This window comes from Phaseolus vulgaris, chromosome 4, assembly GCF_051622355.1.
Source record: "Phaseolus vulgaris cultivar YP4 chromosome 4, ASM5162235v1, whole genome shotgun sequence".
NCBI classification, from domain to species: domain Eukaryota; kingdom Viridiplantae; phylum Streptophyta; class Magnoliopsida; order Fabales; family Fabaceae; genus Phaseolus; species Phaseolus vulgaris.
Genome location: NC_143501.1, coordinates 44,521,547 through 44,537,561, shown reverse-complemented (window position 1 = coordinate 44,537,561; position 16,015 = coordinate 44,521,547). Strand labels below are relative to the sequence as shown.

The 16,015-nt window shown below is 34.9% G+C and overlaps 1 protein-coding gene and 2 pseudogenes across 1 annotated transcript; 1 reads left to right on the top strand and 2 right to left on the bottom strand.

Moving 5' to 3' along the window:
• The first annotated feature begins 867 nt into the window (after window positions 1-867).
• LOC150028113 (uncharacterized) lies at window positions 868-6,299 on the top strand (annotated as a pseudogene).
• Window positions 1,427-1,532, bottom strand: LOC137838930 (small nucleolar RNA R71; annotated as a pseudogene).
• A 5,851-nt stretch (window positions 6,300-12,150) lies between the features above and the next one.
• ACS12 (1-amino-cyclopropane-1-carboxylate synthase 12) lies at window positions 12,151-16,015 on the bottom strand. Its single transcript, XM_068646834.2, has 4 exons — window positions 15,337-16,015; window positions 15,008-15,136; window positions 13,162-13,322; window positions 12,151-13,092 (listed from the first exon to the last, which is right to left on the bottom strand). The coding sequence occupies exons 1-4, from the start codon at window positions 15,955-15,957 to the stop codon at window positions 12,240-12,242; spliced, it is 1,764 nt and encodes a 587-aa protein (XP_068502935.2). The 5' UTR covers window positions 15,958-16,015; the 3' UTR covers window positions 12,151-12,239.

Here is a 16,015-nt window from a genome sequence, read left to right as displayed (position 1 = left end):
TTGGGATTGAATGTAATTTACCTTGATCAAATGTATTCTTGGTGATATATATATATATATATATATATATATATATATATATATATATAATTCTCTTTTCTATTTGTTCTTGGTATTTTCGTTTTATGCTTATTTTGATTCTGTCTGATCAATAGAGTCTTGATTTTGATCCGTAAATTTAACTGGAAAGTACCTTTAAGGATCTAAAATAGACAAAAATACTTGATAACTTGTAATGCTAGGAAGAGATTCCAGGTTATTGATTGCATCATAATTATGCTCCTAAAGCTGGATGATTTGTTAAATATATGAGGAATCAGTGTTTGAGAAATTATCTTATGAATTTCATCTGTGAGGAATCAAGGTGAATGACTTTAAATTAAGCATCAAGAATAAGTAGTTTTGAGTCTTATATATTGTATTATTCCAAAATACCGATGATTGAGATAAACGCAATTCAATCCCAAGTATCTTTCTCTATATTTGATAAGTTAGTTTTGTTTTTGGTTGAATCAAACCCTAAATCTTTGAGTTACTTGTGAAATCTTTAATTTGGTTATGAAAATGTTCTAAAAATTATTTTCTATACTTAATGAGTTTTATAACAGAACATCTTAATTATAATTGTTCCTTGTTGGTTCGACATTCGTACTTTAAAGAGTACTATATTACAATTGATTTGGTACACTTGCCGATAAAAATATCAACAAGTTTTTGGCGTCGTTGCCGGGGAACAATTTCTTTTAAGAATTTATGAAGTATAACTCATTGAGTATTGTGAATATTTTGTTTTCTTTGTGAATATAAACTTGTTTAGATCTTATTCTTTTATCCTATGTTAATCCTTGCTTGAGTTGTCTTAGATACATGTTATTAAGAGGATAGGTTCCTGAAGATCAATTGGAATTTGATCCAGAAATTGAGAAGACAGATAGAAAAAATCAGAGCAAGAAGAGGGAAGAAAAGAAAAAGCAAGGACAAACAAAAGGAGAATTTTCCAACACTCTCAACTCACACAATCAAACAGAGTTCCAAATGGCTGATAATAGACAAAATCCACCTAGAAGGACATTAGGAGACTATGCTATGCAACAAGGACCGAGGCATTTCTCCAGCATAGCCATACCTCCTGCCACCAAATCATTAGAAATGAATCCAACTTTTCTTAGCTTAATCAACACTCATCAATTCCTTGGAATGGATCATGAAGACCCTTATACTCATTTATCCACATTCTATGAGTTGGTTGGGACCATGGGCTTCGAGGAAAATGATATTGAATTTGTTTATTTGCGTCTATTTCCTTTTTCACTTGCATGAAAAGCAAAAGAATGGTTAAAGTCGCATCCAAACCAGAGTCTAAGTAGCTGGAATGATGTAGAAGAGAAATTCCTACATAGATTCTTCCCACTCTCTCGATATATCAAGGCTAAGTCTGATATCTCCACATTCAGGCAAGAGTCAGATGAACCTTTTTGTGAAGCTTGGGAACGTTTTAAAGTGATGTTAAAAATATGTCCTAATCATGGCTTTGAGGATATTGCTTAGTTGAACATATTCCACAATGGTTTGAGGCCTGATACTAAAATGATCTTGGATGCTGCAACAGGAGGTACAATGATGAGTGTTGATGTTGAACAAGCTACAAGAATCATTGATGCCTTAGCCTCAACAGATTACCAAGCTCAACATGTTAGATATACAGTGTAAAAGAAAGGGGTGTTGGATCTTAGTACTTCATATGCAATTTTAGCACAAAACAAGATTTTGACTCAGCAAATTGAGGCATTAACCAAGCAAATGTCAAAAATGCCTCAACAATTACATGCAGTAAATTCTCCTTCAATTCAGAATCAAGCTTTGAAGTGTGATTTTTGTGGGGGAGATCATCTTAATGGCCAATGCTCTTACCAAAATCCATCAGATGAAGAGGTTCAATATATGAATAATCAAGGAAGGCAAGGTGGCTTTGCATACAATTATCCAAATAACATGACTCAAGGATGGAGGAATAATCCAAATCAAGGATTTGGGTGGAAGCAAGAGGTTGGATCATCTAACAGACAAGCTCCTTATCAGCAGCAACCACATTATCCTTTCGTTCATGAGAGAACATCCAAATTGGAGGATACTTTTGAGAAGTTCATGCAAGCCTCTCTATCCAATCAAAAAAATACTGAAGCATCAATAAGAAATTTAGAGACACAGGTGGGGCAGCTGGCTAAACAGTTGGATGATAATCAAGGTAGTCAATTTTCAGCCAATACACAAACCAATCCCAAGGAGCATTGCAAGTCTATCACCACCAGAAGTGGAAAAGTTATAGGAAAAGGAATTGGAGATAATTTAGTTGTTGAGGAGGAGGAGGTTTTTAGTGAAAGAGAGAATGAAAAAGAACAGATTGAGAGTGAGGGAGGAGAAGGAATGAATAAGGAAGATATTATAGATATTGGGGAGAAAATAGAAAAAAAATCATAAAAGTGAGAAACAAGAGAGGAGTGTTCCTATAAAATATGTATCTTATCCACATGCTCCTACAAAGAAATACAAAGAAAGACAATTTGCAAAATTTATGGATATTCTCAAAAGACTGCAAATTAACATTCCTTTTACTGAAGTTTTAGAGCAGATGCCTACATATGCTAAATTCATAAAGGAATTATTGACAGAAAAGAAGTTTCAATGACCAGGAAATAGTTGAATTGGAAGCTGGATGCAGTGCTATTATTCAAAAATCATTACTACAGAAATCCAGAGATCCTGGGAGTTTCACTTTGCCAGTTACCATAGGAAATCTCACTGTTGGAAAGGCATTATTGAATCTCGGAGCTAGTATTAATTTGATGCATTTATCAATGCTGAAGAAAATTGGAGATGTAGAAGTAAGACCAACAAGAATGACTTTGCAGTTGGCTGATAGATCAATCAAATTCCACATGGAATAATTGAAGATTTGTTGGTAAAGGTGGATAAATTTCTCTTCCAAATAGATTTTGTTGTTATGGATATTGAAGAAGATGTTGAAGTACCTTTGATATTGGGAAGACCATTTATGAAAACTGCAAAAGTTATAATTGATGTAGACAAAGGAAAATTAAAGGTTTGTATTCAAGATGAAGAAGTAAGCTTCAATGTTTTTGAAGCAATGAAGTATTCAAATGATCAAAAAGAGTTTTTCAGAGTGGATGTGATTGATGATATTTGTTTTGAAACTATAAAAAAAAATGTTTAACAGTTGAACCTTTAATGAAAGTTATCATGGGTAGTATTGAAGACATAGATGAAGGGGAAAGAAAAGAAATACAGGATTGTGTTGAAGAGTTAGATAAGGCTAAAGAGATTCTTTATGATGCTAGTCAAAAGCAAGATCTAATCAAAGAAGAAATTTCTCAACCTCAGAAGATAGAATTGAAACAACTACCAACTCATTTAAAATATGTTTTTTTGGCAGAAAATGGGGAGAAACCAGTCATTATCAGCAACTCTCTAACAGCAGAAGAGGAAGAGGAAGTAGTGAAAGTGTTAAAGTCAAATAAAGGAGCAATATGATGGACTCTATCTGATTTGAAAGGCATAAGTCCTTCTTATTGTATGCACAAAATTCACATGGAACAAGACTTCAAACATGTAGCTCCACCTCAAAGACGCCTAAATCCTACTATAAAGGAAGTAGTACAGAAAGAATTTCAGAAGTTGTTGGAAGCAGGGATGATTTATCTTATATCACACAGTGCCTGGGTTAGTCCTGTGCAAGTAGTTCCAAAGAAAGGTGGCATGACAGTAATTCATAATGACAAAAATGAGTTAATTCCAAAAAGAACAGTCACAGGTTGGAGGATGTGTATTGATTATAGAAAACTCAATCAAGCCACAAGAAAAGATCATTTTCCACTACCCTTCATGGATCAAATGCTGGAGAGATTGGCAAAAAAAGCTTATTACTGCTTTTTGGATGGTTATTTAGGTTATAATCAGATTGTTGTAAATTCAAAAGATCAAGAAAAGACTGCTTTCACTTGTCTTTTTGGTAATTTTGCATATAGAAATATGTCATTTGGACTGTGTAATGCTCCATCAACTTTTCAAAGGTGCATGTTTGCTATTTTTGCAGATTTGTTAGAAAGGGGCATTGAAGTTTTCATGGATGATTTTTCTGTTTATGGAGCTACTTTTAATTATTGTTTGAAGAATTTAAATATCGTACTAAAACGGTGTGTGGAGACCAATCTTGTTCTCAATTGGGAAAAATGTCACTTTATGGTGAGAGAATGTATAGTTTTAGGACACAAAATCTCTAGCAAAGGGATTGAGGTAGATAGAGTCAAAGTTGAAGTTATTGAAAAGCTACCTCCACCAGTAAACATCAAAGGAATCAGAAGTTTTTTGGGTCATGCTGGTTTTTACAGGAGATTCATCAAGGATTTTTCAAAGATTGCAAAACTTCTCTGTAATTTACTGAATAAGGATACTCCATTTAATTTTGATGAAAACTGTTTAATTGCTTTTAAGAATTTAAAAAGAAAAACTCATTTTTGCACCCATAATCATTGCACCTAATTGGCTTTATCATTTTTGAACTGATGTGTGATGCTAGTGATTATGCAGTAGGAGCAGTATTGGGACAAAGAAAAGAGAAAATTTTTCATGTGATACACTATGCAAGGAAAGTCTTAAATGATGCTCAAAGTAATTATACAACTACTGAAAAAGAATTGCTTGCTATAGTATATGAACTTGAAAAAAATAGATCTTACCTTATTGGTTCTAAAGTGATTGTTTTTACTGACCATGCTGCAATTAGGTACTTGTTGACAAAATCAGATTCCAAGCCAAGACTAATAAGATGGATTCTTCTGCTGCAGGAATTTGATTTATAAATAAAGGATAAAAAGGGCAGTGAAAACAATGTGGCAGATCACCTATCAAGACTTGCAAATGAGGAAGTAATTGTACTTGAATCAGAAGTGATAGATGAGTTTCCTGATGAAAAAATCCTTGCAATTCAAGAAAGGTCATGGTTTGCAGATTTGGCAAATTTTAAAGTTGCAGGATTAGTTCCTGAAGATTTTGGATGGCATCAAAAGAAAAAGTTTTTCAAAGATGTTAATCACTATGTATGGGATGATCCTTATCTATTCAAAATTGGTGCAGATAACTTGATAAGACGATGTGTTACAAGAAATGAAGCTAAAAATATTTTATGGCATTGTCACAATGCACCATATGGAGGTCATTTCAATGGACAAAGGACAACAGCTAAAGTGTTACAATCTGGATTTTATTGGCCAACTCTGTTCAAAGATGCACATGAACATGTTCAGAAGTGTGATAGTTGTCAAAGAACTGGAGCTATTACAAGAAGGCATGAAATGTCGTCGCAGAACATTCAAGAAATTGAAATATTTGATTGTTGGGGAATTGATTTTATAGGACCACTGCCATCATCATTCTCAAATGAATATATCTTACTGGCAGTTGAGTATGTCTCTAGATGGGTGGAAGCAGCTGCAACTCAGAAAGTTGATGCCAAAATTGTAATCAAATTTCTCAAGAAAAATATTTTCACCAGGTTTGGTACTCCTAGAGTTTTGATAAGTGATGGAGGTTCACATTTTTGTAATGCTCAACTTCAAAAGGTTTTAGAACACTATGGAGTTAGACATAAAGTAGCAACAACCTACCATCCTCAAACTAATGGTCACGCAGAGGTTTCTAACAGGGAAATTAAGAAGATTTTGGAAAAAACAGTATCTTCTTCCAGAAAGGATTAGTCTAACAAGCTTGAGGAAGCTCTCTGGGCTTATAGAACAACATTTAAGACACCTACATCTTTGTCTCCATTCCAATTGATATATGGTAAAGCATGTCATCTTCCGGTAGAACTGGAACACAAAGCATACTGGGCAATCAAGTTTTTAGACTTTGATCCTAAAGTTGCTGGAGAGAAGAGAAAAGTGCAACTTCATGAACTTGAAGAAATGAGATTCAATGCTTACCAATCTTCAAAACTTTATAAAGATCGAGTCAAATTTTATCATGACAACAAATTTTTGAAAAGAACTTTTGAACCAGGTCAATTGGTGTTGTTATTTAATTCCAGGTTGAGGCTTTTCCCTAGAAAACTCAAATCAAAATGGTCAGGACCATTCCAAGTCAAACAAGTAAAACCATATGGAGTAGTGGAATTGGAAGATCCTGTCTCAAAAAGAAGTTGGGTGGTCAATGGACAAAGATTGAAGCATTATTTTGGTGGTGAAGTTGAAAGGCACACCACTATGGTCCACTTCAATGATTCTTAAGTAAATCAGGCGTCAAGCTATATGAAACCCAGTGTTTTGTTTTGAAATGTGTCTTTAATTTTTGTTTTAATTTAGTAGTATGTTTTAATATTTGATGTTTTTGAAACCAGTTTGATATGTGAAATGGTCATGTAGGTTTGAAATGTTTGGTGAAATGAATGGATGGAAGAAAGCTTAAAAAGGTTTGAAACTTTTGGCAAAGACAAAATGAAAATTTTCAGAAAATTTTATTGCAGGGTAATTTTAGCTTAAGCTAGAACCTTTAGCTTAAGCTAGATATGCAGAAAAATAAAGAAATTTTGTTCTGCAACTTTCGCTTGAGCTAAATTGATCTAGCTTGAGCTAGAAAACTCTGTTGCTCTCTGTCAAACTTTAGCCTGAGCTAAAATGGGCTAGCATGAGCTAAACAAATATGTTACTCTCTGCCAAACTTTAGCCTGAGCTAAACTGGGCTAGCCTGAGCTAAATAAATCTGTTGCTCTCTGCCAAACTTTAGCTTGAGCTAAAACGGTCTAGCCTGAGCTAAACAAATATGTTGCTCTCTGCCAAACTTTAGCCTGAGCTAAAATGGGCTAGCCTGAGCTAAACAAATATGTTGCTCTCTGCCAAACTTTAGCCTGAGCTAAACAAATATGTTGCTCTCTGCCAAACTTTAGCCTGAGCTAAAATGGGCTAGCCTGAGCTAAACAAATATGTTGCTCTCTGCCAAACTTTAGCTTGAGCTAAAAAGATCTAGCCTAAGCTAGTGGGATAAAAAAATTAATTTTTAAAAAAAAAAAAAACTGCAGCATTTTAAAAAATCACATTTGAAAACCCTGCACCCTAACTCAGTCTCAGAAGCGTCCTGTGTTCTAAAAAAAATCCCAAAGCTTTCATCTACATAACCATTCTCAAACATTTCATCTACATTGTCATTATCAAGGTAAATAATTACTCATCTTCATAATCATTTTCATTGTCATTTCCATTCAACCAAGTCCAGTCATGCGTGTTTCTACTTCCATTTCATAGTTTCGTTTTTAAATTGAAAGATTCAATCTTTTTGAAATTTCAATGTCTTGATGTTGAATAGGATTGTAGAATAGGATAATCAAAGTTAAGTACGGTTTCCATGGATTAAATACCAAAACAAAAAGTACTCATTCAATTTCATTTTATACATTGCATATCAAGTGTTTGTTGAAATGCCAATCAAATAAAACACTTTGATTTTGAGAAATGTTTATTTTTATATGTCCAGAAAGATGGGTCGTACCAAAACTACACCGGCTATTAACCCAACACGGTCTATCAATCTTGAAGAAGCTCATCAACAACCACATCCTTCGCATCCAACTCATGTTGAAGATCAACCTTCTATGGTTCCCTCAGCACAACATTCTGCAACTCCAATCACAATGGAGCATATCATGGAATATATCAGAGTCTCATCAGAGCACATCCAACTGCAGAATGCCTCCAACCATAAGGGCATTTTGCACATTCAACAAGGCCTTTACCATGGTTCATCTCAAGGTCAAAATAATCCATGGATGACACCCACTGAATTTAATAATTATTTATCTTGGCCTGGGGACAGGCACAATTTTTCAGGGGAAGCAGGAGCGTCTGGAGTTGGGAATAAAGTTGGAGGTGAATCTGAAATGAGAGCTGGAGAGGGAGATGTTACTGGTTTCTATGCAAAGGATGCACAAGAAATGAGAGCTGGACCATCTGGAGCAACAAAAGATGAAGATCCAAACCAAGTTTAGAATGATGATATTGGCACAGAGCGGAACAAAGTCATAAGAGGAGATTGATACTTCTCATGCACAATGATCAGAAAACTAGTTTTATCTTTTTTGTTTAACTTTAATTTCAGTATTAATTTAGTTTAAGTAGTTTAGTTTAGTAAGTTGACTTTAGCAGTTTACTTTAATATTTCTTACTTTAGCTTTTATTGATGGCAAGCTTAAGTTAGTATAATGGTTGATGTTTGCATATTTTGTGAAGTGAAAACTTATATATAGATAGATGATGGTATAATTTTTTGGAAAAAAAAAAATCAAACCATAGTTCTAAATTAGAACAACCAAATGGATTGATCGGGGACTTAATTTGAAAAAGAATTTGTGGCTGAAACCATCACTCAAATTGAGAAAGGGTAGTAATGTGTAAAAGTTGGAACAAGGTAAATGGTTGAAAGCAATGACTGAGAACAAATGAGGAATTGAAATTAGCCAACCAAGTGAGAGTGTGAAACCTTTAAACATTTTGAGAGACTTTCACTAGTGAAGAGTTAATTGAGGTTGCCTAATTTTCTAGTCAATTGCATCACAAAACCAAACATGGAGATGATTGAGGCATGTTTAATAGAGTTGGAGGTGAGAAAACTCAAAGCCAAACAACTAACTTTTGCAATATATGATGAAATGTGCAGAAAAATAACCATTTTTTGGCTTAAATTTGTTTTATTGCACCCTAGCTTTTGATATACATATATTGTCCTACCTTGTGGTATGCTAACAAAATGAGAGCATAGGTGCAATTCAAATTTCTATAATTAAAATAATTGGGTTTGGTGTGGTTGCTGGGATTTTGAGAATGAAAAAAAAAAAGACTTGTTCGGTATAGGAAGAGTACCTACCAAAGGCATGGTTTTCAGGTCCTTAGATACTCTTAAAGAAGTTTATTGGACTCTCCATAGTGGGGGAAGAGTCTTACACCTTATCATTTATCTCATAATGATTGATAATAGCTCCAAGAGATCTTAGACTATTGGAAATACTATGCATCCTTTCAATCATCGATTAGACGCTTTCATTGTTTTCCGTAGAAAACATCTAGTATTGTTGTTTAAAAATAGTTAGTTTTTGTTTCTTTTGACCTCCTTAGATCTTCATGTAATAAGACTTAGGTTGTGTTTGGATTGAGAAGGGGAGTGTAAGAATTTGAGGGAGTGGATGTGTGAGGATTTGAGACAAAAGTATGAAGAAAGTGAGTGTGTTTAGATTCGGGTATGTTAGAGTGAATTTGTGAGAAAAGTTTATTGAAGTTTGTGAGTGATGTGATGGTTGTGAGGGTATTTTGATTTTTTTAAAATGTAAATTATAAGATAAAAAAAACTCTCCTTTATCTTTAAAAAAAATAGAATAATAAAGTATTATGTATTTTTGTGTAGATTTGGGTGAATTAAAATTATGTAAGTTATTTTCAATATCATTGAATAATTATTTTTTTTTTAAAAAATACGATTTACTTTACAAAAAATAATTTACATGTAAAATTATGAATATATGTAAATTATAAATTATTATAATTTATAATTAGAAAATAATTTTATATTAAATGTAAATAGTATTATTATTTTATAATTATTATTATTGTTGTATAATTTGTTTATTATAAATAACTAAATATTTTTGTATTAAAATTTTATTTTATCATTAATTTTATTTGTGTTAGTTAAATTTATGTAATAATTAATATATGTAAAAAGGGCAAATTGGAAAAACCACAATGGTGACCTGACTTTTCCTGATCTTCTCTTCATTTCAGGGGGAGATGATATTTACTATTCAGGGTATATCCTCTCCTTCTCTTTTGCGCAATTCCCTGGATCCAGATGAGTGATATATCCCCTAATCTCTGTTCGTGAACAAAAAATCACTAGAAGCATATTGAGATCGTTTCCTCTTGTTGTGTTAAGAACTAACTCCAGATGTTAGCTCTAATACCAATTGTAGGTAGAATTGCTTCCATAAGGAGGGTTGAATGGAGCCTCTGACTATTTTTTAAATGGATAAAAATAATTGTCTAGTAAATTGTTTAGTTGATCGTCTAACATATCGTCTAATAGAATTATTTTTGTAGAACCGTCTAACATGTTGTTTATAAAAAAGAATAACATCAAGTGTAACAAGAGATAAATACACAAGAATTTATCTTGGTTCATCGAAATCCTAGCTACATCCAATCCCCTTAAGCAACTGCTTATGGGCTTCCACTAACAAACACACTTGGTTACAATGAGTATTCTCACCTCTCAAGTTTACAATGAGTATTCACACATTTCCAAGTTGCACCTTCTTAGCCTCCTCCTAAGATTAAAAACTCTTAAGAAAACAAAGAACACTCTGAAGGATAGCACAAAGAAAGCTCACAAGGGTATAACTTCAAAATGTGAAGAATTACAATGGTTTAGTACTCAAACTAAAAGATTAGATGCTCTGACAACTTAATTAGATGTCCATTATAACTTTTGTAATTTCAGCAAGATCACTTTAATAATTTGACTTGCCTTCCTTTAGTTTTTCACATTCAATCCCTTTACACAACTTTTTAAATTTGTCCTTTGATATTTGAATTGGTTAAGTTTAAATTTTGCAATATCTTCATATCTTCATCTTTTGTGTGATAGACGATCAAAGCAGAATGCTTGGATTTGCAATATTTCATTTTATTTTTGCTTGAGATTTTCAATTATTCAATTCGTTTCTGTATTAAGAGATATTTGCAATGTATCATAACTAATAAAATATGTTTAAGCAGGATAAATCTAAAAGAGATAATCAAGATATCTTATTTTTCCTAAAAACACGTTAATATCTTTTTGTTCCACAAAACTCACAAGTAAAATGTTTTTATTTTCAAATATAATCTCTCTTTGACAATAAATGTATTTAGCATTTTTCACAATAAATTGTTTTAAACAAACCTGATATGCGTTTAACATGTTCATCTTGCATGAACAAATTTGTAAATGCTGAAAGGGTCTATTGGGGTCTATTGTATACTCCAACTTTCACTAACCGCTCTTAGATCATCCACTAAAAATTGTAGTCGTACAAAACATTGTTAAAACAATCAAGATACAACAAGTAATCCATTAAATTAGTTTTTATTATCATCAAAACATAAACTTCACATGATTTTTTTTAGTCATGTCTAATGAATCATAGACCCTCTAGTGTCTCAATAGACTTTCCAGGATCTCAACATAAGTTACCATTATATAACTTCTCCAAAACTCATACTAAAACGGGTCCAACAAACACCTTAAGTGATTGAGTCATCCTTTGCTTTCATAAAATGACTAAAAACATTATACCTTTTTTCCATCTATACGAAAACAAACAACTAGCTAAGAGGCAAAAAGTCCAGTAGAGTCTCAAATTCCCTCCCCATTTATGTAGAAGGTAGGCAAAGAATATCTGGTTCATCTTTCCTTTGTATCCACTAATGTACTAGCTTACCTGCATAGTATGGGAGGTTATCACTAGGAACTTACTCGAATTAAAATGAGAAAACAGATCCCCAAAGGACAATTTCCCATCTCTTTCCTAGTTTATGCTAAAGTTCCATTCTTGTAGTATCACCTCAAAAAGCACGCTATACTCCTTTCAACCCCCCTTTTGATAGGAAAGTTGAAAATTACATTTTTTGAAGACAATATTGAACATAAGTTTCTGAAATTTATATCAAAATTAATTCTTTTCCAAGGCACACTGGCACATGGATAAACCATTGATTGTACAAAAGTACACTTAAAACCAATTTTTACACTTCCAGCCTTTAAGAAATGTGCACAAAATCATGAGAAAACTATCTCTTGGAGGTTGTACCTTGAAAACCAGTACTACATTGAAGGACTATAGAATTAGTTCTTTCCAAGACTAAAACTGCCCTAGGTATGTTGATTGAAAGAAAGCCCAAAGTGTACTTTCCCAGGCCAAAACCAATATTACACTAAAACTTATTCTAAACCAAACTCTATTCGCAAACTTTGATTTTACTGTGTTGAGACTTTGCATTATGATAGACTATTTCTCCGGCAGCTTAACAAATTTTGGCTTGCGCAAGACAGCTGAACTTGATGACTAGAGATGTATATTCCTTTCCAAAAATTTTAAACTGCAACATCAGGCACTAACCTTAAATGTCAATGAAAATAATGAAACTTCAACTAGAAGAATTACAACTCTCAACAACTCTCCTAATTCGTTCAATAACTAGAGGGATCTCCTCTAATGTTATAGTAGTAAAACAAATTCGAAACCATCCTGGTTCTATGCAATGGCAGGCTGATCCAGGAGTTATATTGATCTTAGCAATACTTAGAAACTTCTCCCACAACTCAATTTCCCCTTTTTCACTGTAAGGTCGGATTAATCCACTCATATCAGCCCAACAGAACATACCAGCACTGCTCTTGGCACACTTGATTCCTAGTTTACTTAAACAATCCACAAATTCATCATGCACTTGTCGTATTCTTTTCCGGTTGGTTTCTAAGTACTCCCGAATAAATCTTTTGTCTGAAAGCATTGAAGTAACTAACCTCTGGGTCGGAGCAGATATAGAGGAAAATCTAGTCAACTTCTTGGCAGCAACCAAGACATTGTCGTTGAATGAACATATAACCCCAACTCTAAAGCCGGCAAGAGAGAGGTCTTTTGACAGGCCATATATTATGTGAAACCGACTCTTGTCTATATCTGAATCAAGAACTTCAGCTAGACTCACAAACTTTTCACTTCCGTACGTGGAGCCTGCAAATACTTCATCAACAATGATATGTATGTTTTTTTCTTCAGCAAAGTCCAGAAGACTGTATAGCATGTCTTGTGTCATAATATTGCCAACGGGATTTGAAGGGTTAGAAATTAGAATTCCACGAACTTTGACTCCTCGTTTTCTTGCTTGACTATATGCTTGTTCAAGAGCAGTGATATTTAGATTGAAATTGTCAGTACTGCGACAGTGAACAGGTATTAGGTCTACCCCTGGACGCCATTTTACATCCCTGTCAAATCTGCACAATTCCTTTTAAATTTAGCCCGAGAAGTTAGAAAGAGGAGCTCAAGAAAGTGTCAGCAAGTACCCTGGATAATATGGTGTAGGGACAAGGAATGCATTCCCATGGTCTGCCAAACAGAAGGACAATATCTCAATTGCAGGAGTTGCTCCAGCTGTTAGAACCATATTAGATGGGTCAAATTTCACTGATCCCCCCATAACCTGATGCATAAAATCTGACAAGGCCTGAAAAATAAAAGCAAAACAAAAGTTTAATGGATAAATAAAAGAACAGCATGACCTTCAACGAACCAAATTTGAACACACCAAAGATTATAAGCGAACAGTATCGAATTTATAGACAAGTCCAATACCAAATATTGTCAAATAGCCAACAAAGGGAACATTTTAATTTTAACCTTTAAAACAACAGATAACTTTGATTAAGACCAAAATACTTGTTTACAGCACTATATAAAAGGTAACTAGTTTCAAAAGCATACAACTACGTATCTTAAAAAGAGAATTTCGAAATGTAATGATTAGGCCAGTTATGTTATGTTTTGTGTGGCATTTATGTGTGTTTAGTAACTGTAGGACAGCCATAAGACATGTTTTACTGCAGTTAGAGGTTTGTACTTATTAAATAGGATGTGTGACAGATTTCTGATTCTTCGAGTTAAATTACTAAAATTTGTTTGAAGAAGGAGACTCGTTGTTAGATTTTACACTCGTGTTAGTATTCTGAATTCTGTACTACAAATTCCAGATCAATTCCAAAATTCTTTCACTTAAGGGTGTGTTTAGATTTCCATTCGAGGTGCTTCAAGCAGACAATCCCACTTTCCCATGAAGTAAACGTGGGGTTAACACTGGCCTGTCATTGTTTAAACGACCTTTCATGTTGAGGGCAACTTTTTCCCAAACATGCACTGAATCTTCCAGTTTGTGTGTTCAAACTCGAGTTTAATGGATTCTTAAAAGCTCAAGTTCTTCATTTAAAATTATTGAGTAGCGAGATAAGCTATAACTAATAATACTTAAATCAAAACCTATCAGCTTACAAGCTTGTAACTTAGCTGGCACCAGCTTCAAGCCATGGGTGTAATGATTAAGTTTATCATTAGAACATTTCCAATCCTGCATTATGTTAGAAATGCTTTATGATCATTTGTATTCCTTCGCCTACAAATTAAACTTTTGGAATGATTGGTCATTACAAAACCTCTATAAACAAGTGGTCTAGAGTTGGATCCTAACTGCTCCCGTATTTCTTAAATAAAGAGTTCAAAATTGAAATCAAGCATAAGTATGCCCGATTCACAATCCATGGTAAAAAGCTCTTGGGCAAGGGATTGTGTTAAAAATGCTATAAAACCCGCCAATTATCAGTGCCTAAGAGTTTTAACTTTTCCAATAATTGGTTCACAAGACACTATGCCACCTGTCTCACCTCCTACAGGCCTACATTACTGATAAAATAACAAAATGTGTAAAACACCAATTTGATCCTTGAAAGGCTTAGGATAAGCCACATAAAATTTAGTTCCACTGAAACAAAATTGATTGACATTTTCATTTTCAGGAACGGAAATGATCATATACACATGCAAATTGTCCTTGAAACAAGTGAATTCAAACACTCTCCTCTATGCCCCCAATAATGAGAAATTATTGCATGGTCCAGGACTACAATGAGTGTATGGCCTGCATGGTCCAGGACTACAATGTGTCTATGGCCCCAGTCAATCACCACTCGACACTTTTCAATTTTAAGAAAAACAGTTAATAAAATCTGTGACATGTGACATGGAGATTAGCCCAGACCATAGTGATCACGAACCAACGGACAAGAACGAAACAAACAAACAACCACCACAGGCAGCATTAGTAGCATTACCACTGACACTGCGAAGCACAAAACCTCTTACCATTTTCAATTCCATCAAGCCATCAAACGTCTGATACGGCGCAATCCCATTGATACCCAAACCAACACCGCCACTCATCGTCCCCTCCAAGTTCCGCGCCACCCATTCCCCTATCAGATCAAAGCACAGCTACACCCACCTCAACAAATAACAACAACAACATTAGCAACACACCCACAATACCAAGAAGAGAAATTTCAACAACACACACTATCCAATCAGTTAAATAAGATGTAATGCAACACCCACAATGTTTTAAATTCCAACGAACAAGAGAAAACATATCTGAAAGCGTGTATCGACTCTGCGGTAATTTGTGAGTAACCAACCTTGTTATCCGACAAGCCCAACTGAATAATCCCATTGGGATTGTGCAGGGCGTGGTAGGGATCTCGCGACACCCTCTCCAAGCCGAGGTAATAGAGGGAGTCCTCGGGCCTGGAAATCTGCGTGGCGAGCTTGGAGAGGCGAACCCGGGAAATGGAGCCACGTGTGGACAAATTGGAGCGGGAGGAGGTTCGGTGGAGGGTGGGCTCGGAGGAGGGGGAGGGAGGGGAGAAGTTGGAACGGCGTCGTTTGAGGTAGAGCTGGAGGAAGTAGAAGAGGGCGCATGGGACGAGGGTCCCGAGGAGAAGGCCTCCGCGGCCCTGGACGACGCCCTGGAGAGGGACGATGAGTTTCATGCCGGTGGTGGAGAATGAAGGGTTATGGGCCTGGTGGGGTTGGGGGTTGGGCTTGGTGGGCTTTCGGGTGTGGGTCATTGACCCGGAGGGGGTGTGAGGGTGGAGTGTGGAGAGGGGTTTGGTTTGTGTGGTGGGAGGAGAAAGAAAAGGAAAAAATGAAGAGTGAAGAAGCAGAAAGGAGAAGGAAGAAGAAGAGAACCAAAACCAACCAACCACTGTCTCTCTGATTCTCTCTTCTCTTTTTTTGTTTCCTTCCTCGTTTCCCATTCTGCCCTTGGGATCCTATTCCTATTCCTCCTAGATTTAAACGACATCATTTTGTTTT